Below are 15889 nucleotides of genomic sequence, written 5' to 3' on the forward strand. Positions count from 1 at the left end.
TATTGAAGCAATGCCACTGGATTGTTGTCTTGTTTGGGTGTCTTTCTGGGTTTCAGTTTGTCAAGAGCTTCACAGAATTCCTGGTACGATGGAGACATAGCCATTCCCGGCTGAACGGACTGTTGTGGCGCATCACAGAGGAAGTCCTCAGCTGTGGTAGAGTTGTGATTTAAAAGATTGGAGAAGTGATGTTTTCAGTGCTCCAAGATGTCCTTGCTATCAATAAAGGTGGTAGCATTGTTGGCAGATTTCAGAGTTCCTACTGAAGAACAAATTGCTCCATACAGCTTTTTAAACTTTCGCAGGTTTCTGGTATCGGATAACCTTTGTATTTCGTGAGCTTTCTGTTACCACCAATTGATCCTCATTTTCTTAATTTCCATTTAAGATCTTGGATATGGGTTTCCTTCAAGTTGGAGGTCTGATCTTGCTGAAGGGATATAAAACCTTGCTGTATGCTGTCGATGAGGCTCAATTTCTGCATTGTCGCCCTCCAACCTGCCTTGTCGGTTCTTTTCTTTGAAACCAACACACTCACTTAGTTGACTAAAGCAGAGCAGTTTGAATTGTTGACCATTCATGCTCCGTGTCATTTGCGATAACTGGATTGGATGCTGAGAAATCACATTCTGGAACTGTGTGGCAATGGAGCGATCTGAAAGTTTATAGAAGTAAAATTTCTTTCTGGACGCACTTGAGCGAAGCATAGGTAATTTACGGTGGAAAGAGATTCTGAGTGAACAGATTAAAGTTTGGACTTCAAAGAATGAGCAAAGAAAGTAAGGGAAAAAAGCCACCAACATAAATTTGTTTATTAAGGTGGATGCAACGTGGCAGGGAGAGACACGCACACTATGATCCCAGAGTCAAATTCTGAGGCACACAAGAAATGAGACATGCAGGGTTGAACACTGGGACTGCAACAGACTGCCGCCGACTCAAAATACAGTTGAGATGACCACACCACATAACTCACCTGTAACAACCCACAAGCTTCAAGTGTTGCAAATTTGGACACATCTTGATGAACATCGTCAGACGACCATAAGGCCATGGATCAGTTGAAATACGAGATACTCTTTTGTTAATATGGGATGGTCCTGGCAGTGGAAACATATTCTCCGGGCTAAACTCCACTGGAAAATTTACAATACATTTACAACACAATTTAAAAGTGGGCATCAATAATATTTTAAAAGACAATCTGTGATCCTGATGCTTACATGGAAAAATGCTATCAATTTGAAAGTACATTTAAAATTCCCTAAATTATCCCTCCACTTCCTAGACAACTTTAACAAACTTTTGAAAGAAAACAAAAAATGGAAAGTAATAAAAATGATGTTCATGTATGTTAATACAATAGATCTATCTTTGCTTTTATTATCAAGTCACCTGTATTATCTGGTAGAAAAGGGGGAGGGGATGGGGATTAGGCGTTTGTTCTTTCTTTTTTTTTTACCTTCAATGCTGATGTCCATTACATAGTGACGGCATTACAAAAGATTATGGCAGGAACACTGTAGCATAAGGATTATCGCTGTTAGCTGCCATTGTTGGAGGCCGAGGTTTGATTCCCGGTACTACCAGATATTTAAGAATGACAGGAGGGCTGACTGGTGTGGGGTTAAAGTAGCACATGCAGCTGAACTTCAGTTGGTGGGGGTGGGGGCGGCGGAAAAGAACTGCACCAGTGAACAGTGAACATGCATTTACTAGGAACACTAGATGTCTTGTCTACTGCTAAAGGCAGTTGAATATAACTGGTTGAAAATACTCCAATCCAAAAGATAACTTGTTTACCATTTTTTTAAATGAGTGCAGCCACCATATTTCATTTTTACATTTTTATCATTTCTCTCATTAAATAAATAAACATTTTTATTAAATTTGATGAGATTACTGTGCATATAATGAATTAGCCTGAACTGTAGTCTTGATTGTTCAGGTGTCAAGTCTTCGTAGTCTGACATTGTGGTGAGCCAGTTTGAGTTACATTGGGAGGAAAAAACTTTCAGCATCAAAATGTTGGCCGGCTGTAGGAGAGGTGATGGGATTTCTTATCACCAGATTGCTGCCAAAAGCCTAGGTTCAATTCCAAACTTCTGTGCAGTGTTCATCTGAAGTGAGGTCAGATGACGCTGGTGAGTTCATCCATCAGATGGAAACGCTGAGGCTTAAGCAGACACTTGGGTGATATTCGACAGGAGTAGACTATGTTCCGTCAGGGGTTTCTGCCCTCTCCCTACTATCATCTCCTCACACCCAGATGTCCAAATTGCCCTTGGGCGCCAAATATAATGACCTGTATCAGGTGAGCCCAACCTGTCTTCGGAGACTCCCGGGAATAAAAGTAGCAAGTGTGTATACTAACCTTTGTACGGTACAATGACTGTTCAGAAAATTATAATATTATTTTACTACGAGGGCAAGTCAATAAGTATCTGCAATCAATTTTTATAATTCATTACAAAAAGAGTACACACGTTATTTATATCATTTTTCAACATAGTCACCCTGCTTTTCAATACACATGGTCCACCGTTTCAGAAGCTTTCTGATACCTTCTGCAGAAAGGTTCCTGGTTGCACATATGCACCGCTTCTTTCACCTGTTGATCGGAACTGAATCAACAGCATCTTAGAGCATTTTTAAGTGGACCAAACAAATGGTAATCTGACGGGGCGAGATTGGGGCAGTACGCAGGATGCTCCAACACCTCAAAACGCAGCATCTGAGGATTATGAGCAGTGTGGGCAGCGGTATGTCGATGCGGCTTGTTATGCAACAAAAGAACTCCTTCAGACAATCCACCTCTGCGTTTCTTGCAAATTGCAGGTTTCAGCTTCTTTACCAGTGTATCACTGTAACATTCACTGTTTACTGTTTCTCCCTTTTCCTGGTAATGTTCCATGACTGGCCTTTGAGAGTCCCAAAACAATGAGCATCACTTTTCCTGCAGAAGGTTGACTCTTGAATTTCTTTTTGACTGAGGATCTGGGAAACTTCCAATCCATGCTCTGACGTTTGCTATCTGGTTCGAAGTGGTGAACCAATGTTTCCAACACGTTGGCTGTACGGTCAGTGTACTGGCCTTTGGTTCAGAGGGTCCCGGGTTTGATTCCCAGCAGGGTCGGGGATTTTAACCTTAACTGGTTAATTCCTACAGCACAGGGGCTGGGTGTATGTGTTGTCTTCATCATCATTTCATCCTCATCACGACGCGGAGGTCGCCTACGGGAGTCAAATAGAAAGACCTGCACCTGGCGAGCCGAACCCGTCCTGGGATATCCTGGCACTAAAAGCCATACGACATTTCATTTCATTTCATCTCATCTCCAGTGATCATCCGTTTCAGAAATGTTTCACCTTCGTTAGCATGACGGTCCAGTAGGTGACGACTGCGCTTCTGCTCTTCGAGTTGTTTTGGAATGCATCTCGAACCAACTTTGTGAAAGTTAAGCCCATTATGCACAATTTCATATCCAGAATCATGGCTAATGTGCATATGGTTTGCCATGTCATCAACAGTCACTCATCTGTTATTCAGGATCATATCAAGCACTTGTTCAATACTGGCATCAGTTACGGCTGCAGATGGACGCCCGGATCTTTCCTCATCCTTCATGCTCATGGAACCATTTTTGAACTGTTCAATCCACTGGGAAACACTTCACTGTGGCAAAACATTGTCCCCGTATTGTGCTGAAAGTCTTCTATGAATTTCTGCTCCTGGTACACCCTCAGACCACCAAAAATGGATTACGGAACGCTGTTCTTCCTTGGTACAAACAGAGAGCGGTGCGGCCATTTTTATGTCGCAACAACGCAAGCTGTACTGATCTGATAATGCTGAAACCTACTACTGAAGTAGACAACGGTACCATCTAGCAGCTACTGAACACACAATACCATAGAGCCAACCCACTGTAACGTACGCATAGGAGTACTCTGTCTATATCTCACAAAAACCACATAACTGGTTGCATATTTGTCCTGCAAGTGTGTACTAAGTCATCTAGTACAAGTGTGGTTCGAGTTGGACATAAATAATAACAGATATGTCCGTCCAGAAAGTAAATAAGCGGATTAATGCTTTTGAAGCAACGATGAAGGACTTTGAGGCACGCCTTCAGTTGTTATCCAGCTCTGCCAACCCCAGGGAAGAGTCCCTAGACTCGCTGAGTCAGGATTTTCGAGACTTCCGAGACGCCATCTCCTCCGAACTTGCCATGTTGAAAGAAGAGCTGTGCAAGTTAGCACGGCAGCTTGACCATCAAGAAGAACTCATTGATGAAGGAGAGCAGTACAGCTGAAGAAACTGCCTCCTAATCCATGGAGTCTCCGAGGAACCACAGGAGGACATTTACGAAAAGGTGAGGGAAACCTTCCGAACGAAGTTGAACGTGGACTTCACGATGGAAAGCTTCGACCGGTGCCACAGGATTGGGCTGCCTCAGCGCTCAGCAGCTGACGTGGTATCGACAAGCAGGCGCCCTATAATAGTTAAATTTACCCGTTACAACGAACGTGACCGAGTATGGAAGGCGAAGCGGCACCTGAAGGGCACAAAGGTACTAATCACCAAGTCCCTCACCAAAACCCTAAAGTGCATATTAAACCTTGCTAGGGATCACTTCGGGCCATCCCGTGTCTGGACCCAAGATGGACGCATCATGATTCACCTTCCTAATGGGACGAAAAGATCCATCACCACCTTCGCGGAACTGGACAACATAAAAAATCTGCGAGATAACAGTGACAATTATCATGAAACAGCACAGTTCAATAGTGCATATGCTTGTTATTCATAAGTGTTTTTGTAAGTGTAATATGTGTGTGTCTGTGTGTGTGTTAGTGGTAGTCAGTGTAAGCATTTATCAGGATGTCGAGGTAAGTTGCATGCTATTTCTGTTATACTATTTTGTTAACATTCCGTTATTCAGCTGATCCAGAGCTCTGTACCTGACACTGACCTTGGCAACATCCCCCCCACCTCTCACCCCGTCAACACTCACCACTGGCTTGCTCCTCAAACAGGCATTATCTCCCTCTACCAACTGTTTACAGTGCTGCCATGTCAACACTCTCCCTGGTAGCGCATTTCAACGAAATTCAAGCCATAATGAGGGAAAATAATATCCTTATTCTTGCTATTAGCGAAAGCTGGCTTACACCGAGCATACCCTCTGGTATGGTAGAACTTGACCGGTATTCCCTCTTACGTCATGATAGATCCGATGGCAGAAGAGGAGGTGGGGTGGCCTTGTACGGCAGAAACGACTTAAAAAGCCGGGTGATATGTGTATCATCTAACAATGCACAGCTGGGGCCAAAATTCATGTTTGTTGAAGTCATTATTAACCAACAGAAACTCCTTGTAGTTATTGTATACAAGCCACCCAAAATAACAAATATGACTGAATTTGAATTTCGCTTACTTGACCTACTGCCTAGTTACGAGCATATCATTGCCATAGGTGACTTCAACATTAACCTACTTACTAAAACGCACGAAACTAAATTTATTGACATGTTTTCTTCCTGTGATATGACCATCCTCTGAGCCTACTAATCACACTTACACAGAAAACTATGAAACACACACGCTCATTGACCATATTGTGACAAATAACCCAAACAAAGTTATAACTCACGGCCAGATTCCAGTCCCAGCCATCTCCACTCATGACCTTATCTATCTATCCTACTCCCTCCGAATGCCAAAATATAAACCTAAGTATGTTATTTCCAGAAACACAAAAAGGCATGGATATGGACGAGTTAAGACATGACGCTTACAATCTACCCTGGAATGACATACTCCTATTGGACGATATAGACGCGAAAGTAGACAAGTTTAACTCCCTTGTAATCACTCTGTACGATAAACACGCCCCTAAGCGACAGATAAAGGTTACAATATAAGGAAAATTGAGAAGTTTCCACCTTATCAATACATTAATTTATTTACTCTAAAGTGGTAAAATCATTCAATACCAGTTTCGATCCCTATGGGATCATCCTCAGTTGACACACGATGAAATATTTATAAAAACATCACATGTAAAAGATTGTATCTGGTAAGACTAGTTCAATTAAATTAAATTAAATTAAATATGAAAGTTGTTAGGTTGTTAGTGAGAAAGTACACATTATTAATTGTGAGTCTATTATGAAGTCCTAAAAATATTTTATTGCTTGAGGTATCTCACTTCATTGTATCTGTTCTTATAAAATGTCAGTAGGACTGTTTGCATTTTTTAGATGTTTGAGGTATTTCACTTTTATAAGTAAGTCCAATTGGAAACAAACATGAAAAAGCTTGTTAAAATGATACCCTTCTGACTAGAAACACTTGTTATATGGTACCTTATGTGTCCATTTTTTGTGCGTTAAGTCTACATTTGTTGACACCAGTACAATAAAATTATTATTATCTATGATATATGTATAAAATATGATCTGACATGACAGGCCATTAAAATACATAAAATATTAATCTAATAGGATAGGACCAAATTTCTTATTGGTATTGTTGTATTTTACCACTTGCGCTAGTAAAGTACATGATATATAATATTGAGGTTAGAGCTTATGTTGTTTTCCATCTGTTATAATTTATAAATTGCTACTCGTAATGAAGTTGTCTTGATCTATGAATGTCGTAGACAAAAGCTGCGTATGTTGTTACTGGGTTAAATGGTGACGGTTATAAGTTTGATTCGATTTGAGTGTCGTGCAACTTGATGGAGATTTGAGTAGCACTTTATTGTGATGATAGCATGGAGGCTTCTATATATTGTAGGATGTATGTATCTGTAAGCAGAAATAATATGTGTAAGAGATAGTGTATTGTGGAGATGCGAAAAGTGAGTTATGTGTTATATTACGTACGTTAAATGTTGACACTGTGTGCTCTGCATGCCTGCCTGTCGGGATCTGTTGCGTGTTATCCTAGGGCTGTAGTTCGCAGCGGCGGAGGGGAGGTTGAGAGGGATGGGAGGAGCGCTTGTAAGGGGAGCGGGGTTGGAGGAGGGGAGATCTTTGAGCGGTTCATTCGTATGTGTATGTTGTTGTTTGTTGATTCTTTTTAAGTAATATTTTGATAGGAGGGGAATAACTGTGTCAAAAATAATATTGTTTTTATCTGTGTTTTCGTTTAAATTGAAATTTGGGTTAATGTATTGATCTAGGCTTATGTAGAATTCTTCTAATATACTGAGTAAGGGATTTTTGGGATTGGTATTGAGAATTTGCATGTCATTATTTATATTTGTAAATTTGTGTTTTTGATCGTTGATATGCTGTCCCATAGCTGAAAAGTGTCTGTGCTTAACTGTATTTATGTGTTCATTGTATCGCATTGAAAAATTTATTCCAGTAAGCCCTACGTAGCTGGCTCTGCAGTCATTACATTTCAGGCGGTAAACACCTGAGTGGTTGTATTTGTTAATATTATTAACTGTTTTGGAATTGTATAGTATTTTATTACTGCGTGTAGTTTTGTAGGCTATTTTAAGGCCGTGTTTTTTTTAAATGTTAGTAATGGTGTGTATATGGTTGTTGTTGTAGGTAAATAATACAAAGTCTTTTTTTATCTTTTGCGGTTCTGGTTAACTTGGTTTTTGATTGGTTTTTTTATTTTGTTAATGATTTGGTTTCTCATTTCATTTTTATATCCATTTTGTTTGGCTATTTCAGGAATTAGGTTCAATTCTTTGTTTAAGTCTTTTTTAGTGAGTGGAATATTGTATGCTCTGTATATCATGCTGTAGTATGCGGCTTCCTTGTGGGTGTGTGGGTGGGTAGAATCTATTTTTATTGTGTTGGATGTATGGGTAGGTTTCCTGTATATGTTGTATGTTAAAAGGTTGTTGTGTCTAGTTATGGATATATCTAAGTAGTTTATGGTATTATTGTTTTCAGTTTCCATAGTGAATTTTATGTGATGGTCTATTTTATTTAGTTGTTCTAGGATTTTGTTTTCGTTAGTATGTCTGTTGTCTATTATTGTAAATACATCGTCGACAAATCTACACCAAAAGGGAATGTTTTCTATTTTTTGGATTTCTTGATGTTCTAGGTAGTCTATGTATATTTCAGCTAGTATACCTGATATTGGTGATCCTATGGGTAATCCTTGTTGGTGGTATATAGTATCGTGAAATTTAAAATAGTTATTGTTGATGGCAAAGTGTAATAATCTTATGAATTCATCTATTTCTAACTTCCTTAGTTTACTATGCTTTTTGAGATTGGATTCAATGATTGTTATGGTTTTTTGTGTAGGTATATTGGGATACATGTTTGTTATGTCATATGTTGCTAGTTTGTGGTAGTGTTCTATTTTTATATTCTTGGTGATGTTGCAAAATTCTATTGAGTTTTTTATGGTTTTCTTTCCTTGAAAAGCAATGTTTTTTAAGAAATTTTTGGATGAATTGTGATAATTTATAAGTAGGGCTTGGTCTGTAATTTATTATTGGTCTCATAGGGATATTATTTTTATGGATTTTTGGGTATGCTTTGGCAGTAGGTAATCCTGGGTTCATTGTGATCAATTGTAGTTTCCTGTTCATTTAAAAGGAGGTGAGTGTTTTTTAGTAGAGTTTTTAAGTTCTTTTGAATACTATTGGTCTTGATTTGGTAGGTTTCATCTTGGAAACAAATTTTTGTTTTTGTTATACACTGACTGACAGAGCAAATGCAACACCAAGAAGGAGTGGTTCGAAAGGGATGAAAGTTGGGGAAAAAACAGAGACGGCACGGACGAATAATTGATGATTATTTCAACCGATATGCAGGTTACACAATGCGCACGGCATCGACTCAGTAGGATGTAGAACCACCGCGAGCGGCGATGCACGCAGAAACACTTCGAGGTACAGAGTCAATAAGAGTGCGGATGGTGTCCTGAGGGATGGTTCTCCATTCTCTGTCAACCATTTGCCACAGTTGGTCGTCCGTACGAGGCTGGGGCAGAGTTTGCAAACGGCGTCCAATGAGATCCCACACGTGTTCGATTGGTGAGAGATCCGGAGAGTACGCTGGCCACGGAAGCATCTGTACACCTCGTAGAGCCTGTTGGGAGATGCAAGCAGTGTGTGGGCGGGCATTATCCTGCTGAAACAGAGCATTGGGCAGCCCCTGAAGGTACGGGAGTGCCACCGGCCGCAGCACATGCTGCACGTAGCGGTGGGCATTTAACGTGCCTTGAATATGCACTAGAGGTGACGTGGAATCATACGCAATAGCGCCCCAAACCATGATGCCGCGTTGTCTAGTGGTAGGGCACTCCACAGTTACTGCCGAATTTGACCTTTCTCCACGCCGACGCCACACTCGTCTGCGGTGACTATCACTGACAGAACAGAAGCGTGACTCATCGGAGAACACGACGTTCCGCCATTCCCTCATCCAAGTCGCTCTAGCCCGGCACCATGCCAGGCGTGCACGTCTATGCTGTGGAGTCAATGGTAGTCTTCTGAGCGGACGCCGGGAGTGCAGGCCTCCTTCAACCAATCAACGGGAAATTGTTCTGGTCGATATTGGAACAGCCAGGGTGTCTTGCACATGCTGAAGAATGGCGGTTGACGTGGCGTGCGGGGCTGCCACCGCTTGGCGGCGGATGCGCCGATCCTCACGTGCTGACGTCACTCGGGCTGCGCCTGGACCCTTCGCACGTGCCACATGTCCCTGCGCCAACCATCTTCGCCACAGGCGCTGCACCGTGGACACATCCCCATGGGTATCGGCTGCGATTTGACGAAGCGACCAACCTGCCCTTCTCAGCCCGATCACCATACCCCTCGTAAAGTCGTCTGTCTGCTGGAAATGCCTCCGTTGACGGCGGCCTGGCATTCTTAGCTGTACACGTGTCCTGTGGCACATGACAACACGTTCTACAATGACTGTCGGCTGAGAAATCACGGTATGAAGTGGGCCATTCGCCAACGCCGTGTCCCATTTATCGTTTGCTATGTGCGCAGCACAGCGGCGCATTTCACATTATGAGCATACCTCAGTGACGTCAGTCTACCCTGCAATTGGCATAAAGTTCTGACCACTCCTTCTTGGTGTTGCATTTGCTCTGTCAGTCAGTGTACATTCATCTTTATCCAATAGTATTCAATAGTATTCTAGTAGCATAACTGCAAAGAAAGCAAGAGACCCCTTCGCTGCCAGTTTCTTCCTATTCCTTTCCATTTCATTAGTTTCTTCTCTTCATAATAATATGTCTTTTGTAAGGGTACTTGTTATGACTGATGCTGATCCAGTTTGCCTTTTCCTGGTTGATCTCCGAGCCTTTGGCAAAGGCTTCAGATCATAGATGGAAGTGCTCTTAGAGGGCTTCAATTGATTGAGAAGAAGGTCCTGGTTGCGGTGGGCAATGCTGCTTCTTGCTGTGGGTTGGCATTTTCTGTTGAGATTGTAAGATCTGGCACGAGTGGATGGATCAGATGCTGTGGAAGGCACTGGTTCTACTCGTAAATATCTCTGCGTAGCTGCGGGAGCATAGTCACATTCATTAAATAATTGTGGATTGAACGGCTCTATTCCAGTTGCTTCAAAACCATTTATGGCATTGCTTATTGTTGCAGTTTTTGTGTAGGCTACAGAAAAAATCTCTTGCAATGTTTCGATCATTTATCTGATATCCAGGAAGAGATACGAGACAACTGTCACAAGCATGGGAATAAACTGTCTTCAGGGGTCCAAAAAATAACACATGAAGTGGCTGCAACCTGTAGGGCGTATGTGGTGGCAATCCAATCATGATAATTACTTTTTTCCCAACAAAAATGCATTGCCTGTAAGGAAATGTGTGAACTATGATTGCCCACAATCAGTACAACAGCATCATTTTTACTGGCTTTATGTGTTCCACAAAATGTTGCAAGCCAAACAGATTACTATTCATCTATCCTGTTTCATTTGCATGTCCAACTGATCCAGGAGGAAGACCGCTCAGTAGCTCTGGTTTCATTCTTTCTCTTGGAAAAATCAAAAATGGTGGGACCTACACTCCACTGGCATTCATAGCACAAACTAGTGATATTTCTGCTTGTCTGCGGACATAATTTTAACTACACATCCAGTACCTTTTGGAGAGATCACTTTTCGCTGTCTATTGGGCAGAGTGGAAAGACCCGATTCATCTGCATTGAATATTGCTTGTGTTGTAAACCATATTTTAGGCAAATTTCTCTCAATATTGAATAAAATTTGCGCACTGCAGCCCTGTTGAAATCTATCAGACATTCTATACAGTTTGCTTCAGAAGTTCTCATGGTAAATTTGAAGTTCTTCAAGAAGTTAGTGAGCCATTTTTCTCCTGTCATTCTTGTTACGTTGTTGAACGGATGAACCAACGTTGTTCATCTCAGAAAAATCATACAGTGATCTCCTGCACTGTATTTTCATTACTATAAAAAGTCTTTTATTTATTACTGTAAGATAACTTTGTAATTCTAGAAGCTGTTCATGTGAAAATGTGTTGCAGAATCTTCCCCCATGTACCAGCAAGTCTTCGTCAGCTGTATTTACGTAACGTCTCAACGTAGCTTCTGGAATGCCATGTAAAGATGCACCAGCGTTACCCTTTTCTTACTGCTTGAAGGGCTACCGTCATATTTTCTTCACCCCAGCTCCTCCTTTCCATTTTGCGTTTATGATTTCTAGGCATGTCTGAAAATATGAATAAAATTATGCCTAAATTTCTGCTATTATTGTAATAATAATAATAATAATAATAATAATAATAATAATAATAATAAATAATGATAAATTAAAACAGTGATTAGGAAAACTCAGCTATTAAAATGCCATTCTTTTTCACAGTCTGTAGATGTAGGAGAAGATGACGAATTCGTCACCTTGCCCCCCCCCGCCCCCCCGTCATCTTGCCCCAGATGTTCCACCTTACGTACAGTATTTTTCCTCTGAACAAAGGATTAAATTCTATAGCATCCTCCACAAACCAGGAACATCAGTACATGTACTAACAAATTGCATAGCTCACACTATAAAATTACGAACCTATTTTGAATAATATAACACTGGTGCACGAAACATACCTTCACTCACATTGACCACTCTTAGAGTTAATGGAAAGTTTTGTTGCAAACAGCTTATAGCGGGCGAAGTCGACACTGAAGGACACAGGGTAGCCAAACATTTTGGAAGGTAACTAAAGGAGTTATTTGCCATTAGTCATCTTGTCCCATTCGTCAACTTGCCCCAGTCTTCCCTATGGCAACAAAGATTTAAAGAGGTTAAGTTCATCCTCCTGTTTCTCCTTACCTCCATAGTTAAACATTCCCTCTTTTTTTTTTTTTTTTTTTCCTTCCTTAACTTATCATTACCGGGCAAGTTGGCCGTGCAGTTAGGAGTGCGCAGCTGTGAGCTTGCATCTGGGAGATAATGGGTTTGAATCTCACTGCCGGCAGCCCTGAAGATGGTTTTCCATGGTTTCCCATTTTCACACCAGGCAAATGATGGGGCTGTACCTTAATTAAGGCCACGGCCGCTTCCTTCCAACTCCTAGGCCTTTCCTATCCCATCGTCGCCATAAGACCTATCTGTGTCAGTGCGACATAAAGCTACTAGCAAAAAAAAAGTATCACTTTCTGCCGAGAGTTAAATAATTTTCATCTCTTCCTTATAGGACGACTTGGGAGCTTCAAGGGAACTATAGGATCTGAATCAACAACCTCCTCTTCTGATGCATCCTCAGTTTGTGGGTTGCCTTCAAACTGGAATATTTCCAGATGTTTTCTTCAGTTCCATGATAACCTTAAGAAATGCCATGGCCTTGAAATGTACCCAGCAGGGTGGAGGTGGTTGGACACTGCTCCTGATCTGGGTTTTTCTATTTTCCTAACTTCTTTTCTGTAGTTATCTCTCAGGCTTTTCCGTTTGGACTTGCTAACCTTCTCTCTAAAGAAATGTTATTCTAAGTATTTATACCTTTAATAATTATGAGTATAATGCTAATTGTAGCGAGTGTCTCATTTTTCCTGACCACATGCTATAACTTTTTCTTTCACATCAAATTAAATTTTACTACATATTAGTCTACTGTACATATTTCTCACTGGAACTAGTTAGGGAGCAAATGCTAATGTCCTCCGAACAACAGCTCTTTCCCTAGTATACCCAGTTGCAGAATATTGCAGCCCTGTATGGATCAACAGTGCACATACAGAAAAAATTGATATTCAGCTGAATGATACCACGAGGACAGTGTCTGGCACACTCAAATCCACACCACTTAAATGGTTGCCAGTATTAAATAACATCCATCCTCCTCACCTTCGAAGGCTAACTGCTCTGAAGAAGGAAAGGTTACAATGTACTGCAAATACACTCTTGCCGATTCATCAGGACTGCAACCCTCAGAAGCATGGAAGATTAAAATCTCAACATCCATCATGGAAAATAGGGAAGAGGCTGGTTGAACCACAGTATAACATGAATAATGCCTGGAGGGAAGACTGGGCTGCTTCAAACCCTGACCAGCTATGGTTGATATCTGATCCCTGTGGGAAACTTGCTAGGTTCAACTTGCCAAGAAGAATCTGGGCTTCATTGAAAAGAATGCAGACCAGTCTTGGAAGATGCAACTTCTGGCTCCAAAAGTGGAGAAAAATTTCCAGCCCTCATTGCGACTGTGGTGACACGGCTCAGACAGTCCACCATGTTGTATGATGTGCCCACTTCGGAGTTTCCAGGGAGGATGCCACAAACTTCATGCAGCAAGTGAAGAGGCAGCGAACTGGCTAAATTCTCTGGACCTTAAACTATAAGTTATATTTCTATCCATTGATCCTTTGTCCAATTGCTGTTCTATCTGCATTAAGTGTATATAGTTTTAAGTGTATACACAGTTTCTTTGTACCCTCTATATGACATACAAAATAAATAAGTACTGTACTTGATACTGAGAAATTGCAAACAGATGTTAATTATGTATACAAGTGGAGTTCAGATAATGAACTACCTTTCAATATTCAGAAATACTGTGTTTTGACCTGCACTGGCAGTAAATCTAGTTTTGAAGCTTTGTACACAATAAATAAGAACCTATTATATACAGAATCTTCTGTAAAAAATTAAGGCATGATACTGTATTAACACGTATCCTTTGTTTTAACACATTGGGCATCAGACAAATTTTTGTCCTTCCCATTCAACCATGTTCTTTTTGTGTCAATATTTTCCCAAATATAGGAAACTGTGTTCTAAAATCTAGATACGCATAACTGAAATGTAATATATGTTTTTTTCTGACAATATTGATAGTGGTCCCTGCAACAGTGTTGTCGCAAAAATGTTCTGCTGGAACCAGCAGTCTGGGCAAATTTCCCTCACATTTAGAAGAATCATTTAGATATTTATGCTTCAACAGGTGGAAAAGCAAAAAAAAAAACACACTCTCTCTCTCTCTGATATAAGTTCATTGTTTTTTTTATGTCATATCAATTGCACACTTTTATGTAATCATTGTTTTGGAGCAGCATTTCTGAGTATGGCAGGTGTTAAATGTTATTGTGATCGTAAAAATGTCTGACCCAGATGTACTAAAATTTCCGCAGGAATCACAATGGTCTCTAGCTTAAGTTATTTCCATTTAGCAGCAGTCCTCTGGTCTCCAGGAAACAATAAGTTCAGTGTCTACTTAGCGGTCCTTGCGGACCGCCGTGGTCTGATGGGAAATTTGGCCAGCAGTTCTGGTGCACCGCTCTGACGTTCAATGTGTTAAGTAACATATAACTAAAAATAGGAATGACACATTATGGATATTAGGTTTTTGTTTCAGAATTCTTAAGAACTGAAAGATGTAAACACATCTGTTTAAATTTTGAACAATATTGTACACAGTAAGTTGTCTTGTCTCCTGCTTATAAATCCGATATAAATCTGATAAAAATGAAGTCAAGAAACTCCAAAAGCTTTTTGCAGGATTTATTTCCCATAAAAAACAAAACTGCCATTAGTTAATTGTGTATCATACAACTTAGTTTCACTTGAAGCACATAAATTAATTACTCAGCAGATACTCTTATAAGAATATTTTAATGGCTTATCAGATAATAGTGAACTTCAACAAATATCTTTCAATGATAAGAAAAAAATTATACTGTAAAATTCCTAAAGTGTTTGTTATAAAATTTCTCTACTAATAAGAATGTGGTTGACATACAACAAAATACACTAATATTGGAATGTGAATCACGTTACTGTGCTTTTAATATATTTAAACAACCTTTTTATGACATAATTTCACATATTGGCAACTTCTGGTTATTGAAATAGTGACATTTTTAGGAAAGAAACCAGAAAGAAACATGCAACATCCTCAAGGACTGTGTTCAGTGGCACCAGGGTATAATATGTGCACACAGAGGGGGGGCTGTGTTAGTGATTCATTTGTCACCGGACATTGGCGATCGAATGGCGCTCAGGAGACCTGTCCATGTGTATGCAGTTTTGACTCTGCAGGCAGTAACTGTCCTGAGGTTAGAGATGAACAGTTTTTTTCAACATTCATTCTAGAGATAAAAATGTCCTGCCAATGAGCACAGGCTCTTGTTGAACACTGCAGCCATCTGAATAGGGTTGCTTGTAGGCCTGTTGGAAGGTGTACATATCGACGGATTGCTAGACCATGTAGGGTACAATGTATTGGGGACATGTCGCTGCTTTCAGCAGTGGTCTGTGGAACATTCCTACAACTGTAAACCAGACTCTGAACGTCCGCATAGTACAGATGCACGTCAAGATCGAGCTTTTCATAAGCTATAAATTTCATTTTTGTTTGGTATTGAAGTGTAATTATAAGAAATAAATTTACAAGCAGTGATGGTCAACCGAACATCATCCA

At 40.4% G+C, this 15889-nt stretch overlaps 1 protein-coding gene across 2 annotated transcripts in view; it reads right to left on the reverse strand.

Moving 5' to 3' along the window:
* Nucleotides 1-15889, reverse strand: part of LOC136865944 (uncharacterized) — a 142013-nt gene that overhangs the window by 68534 nt on the left and 57590 nt on the right. For both annotated transcript variants that reach the window (XM_067142505.2, XM_067142504.2), the window contains exon 7: nucleotides 977-1136. In XM_067142505.2, the coding sequence (XP_066998606.1) occupies nucleotides 977-1136 (160 nt within the window). The remainder of the gene's footprint in view (nucleotides 1-976; nucleotides 1137-15889) is intronic.

The sequence above is a fragment of the Anabrus simplex genome, chromosome 3, assembly GCF_040414725.1.
Source record: "Anabrus simplex isolate iqAnaSimp1 chromosome 3, ASM4041472v1, whole genome shotgun sequence".
NCBI classification, from domain to species: Eukaryota; Metazoa; Arthropoda; class Insecta; order Orthoptera; family Tettigoniidae; genus Anabrus; species Anabrus simplex.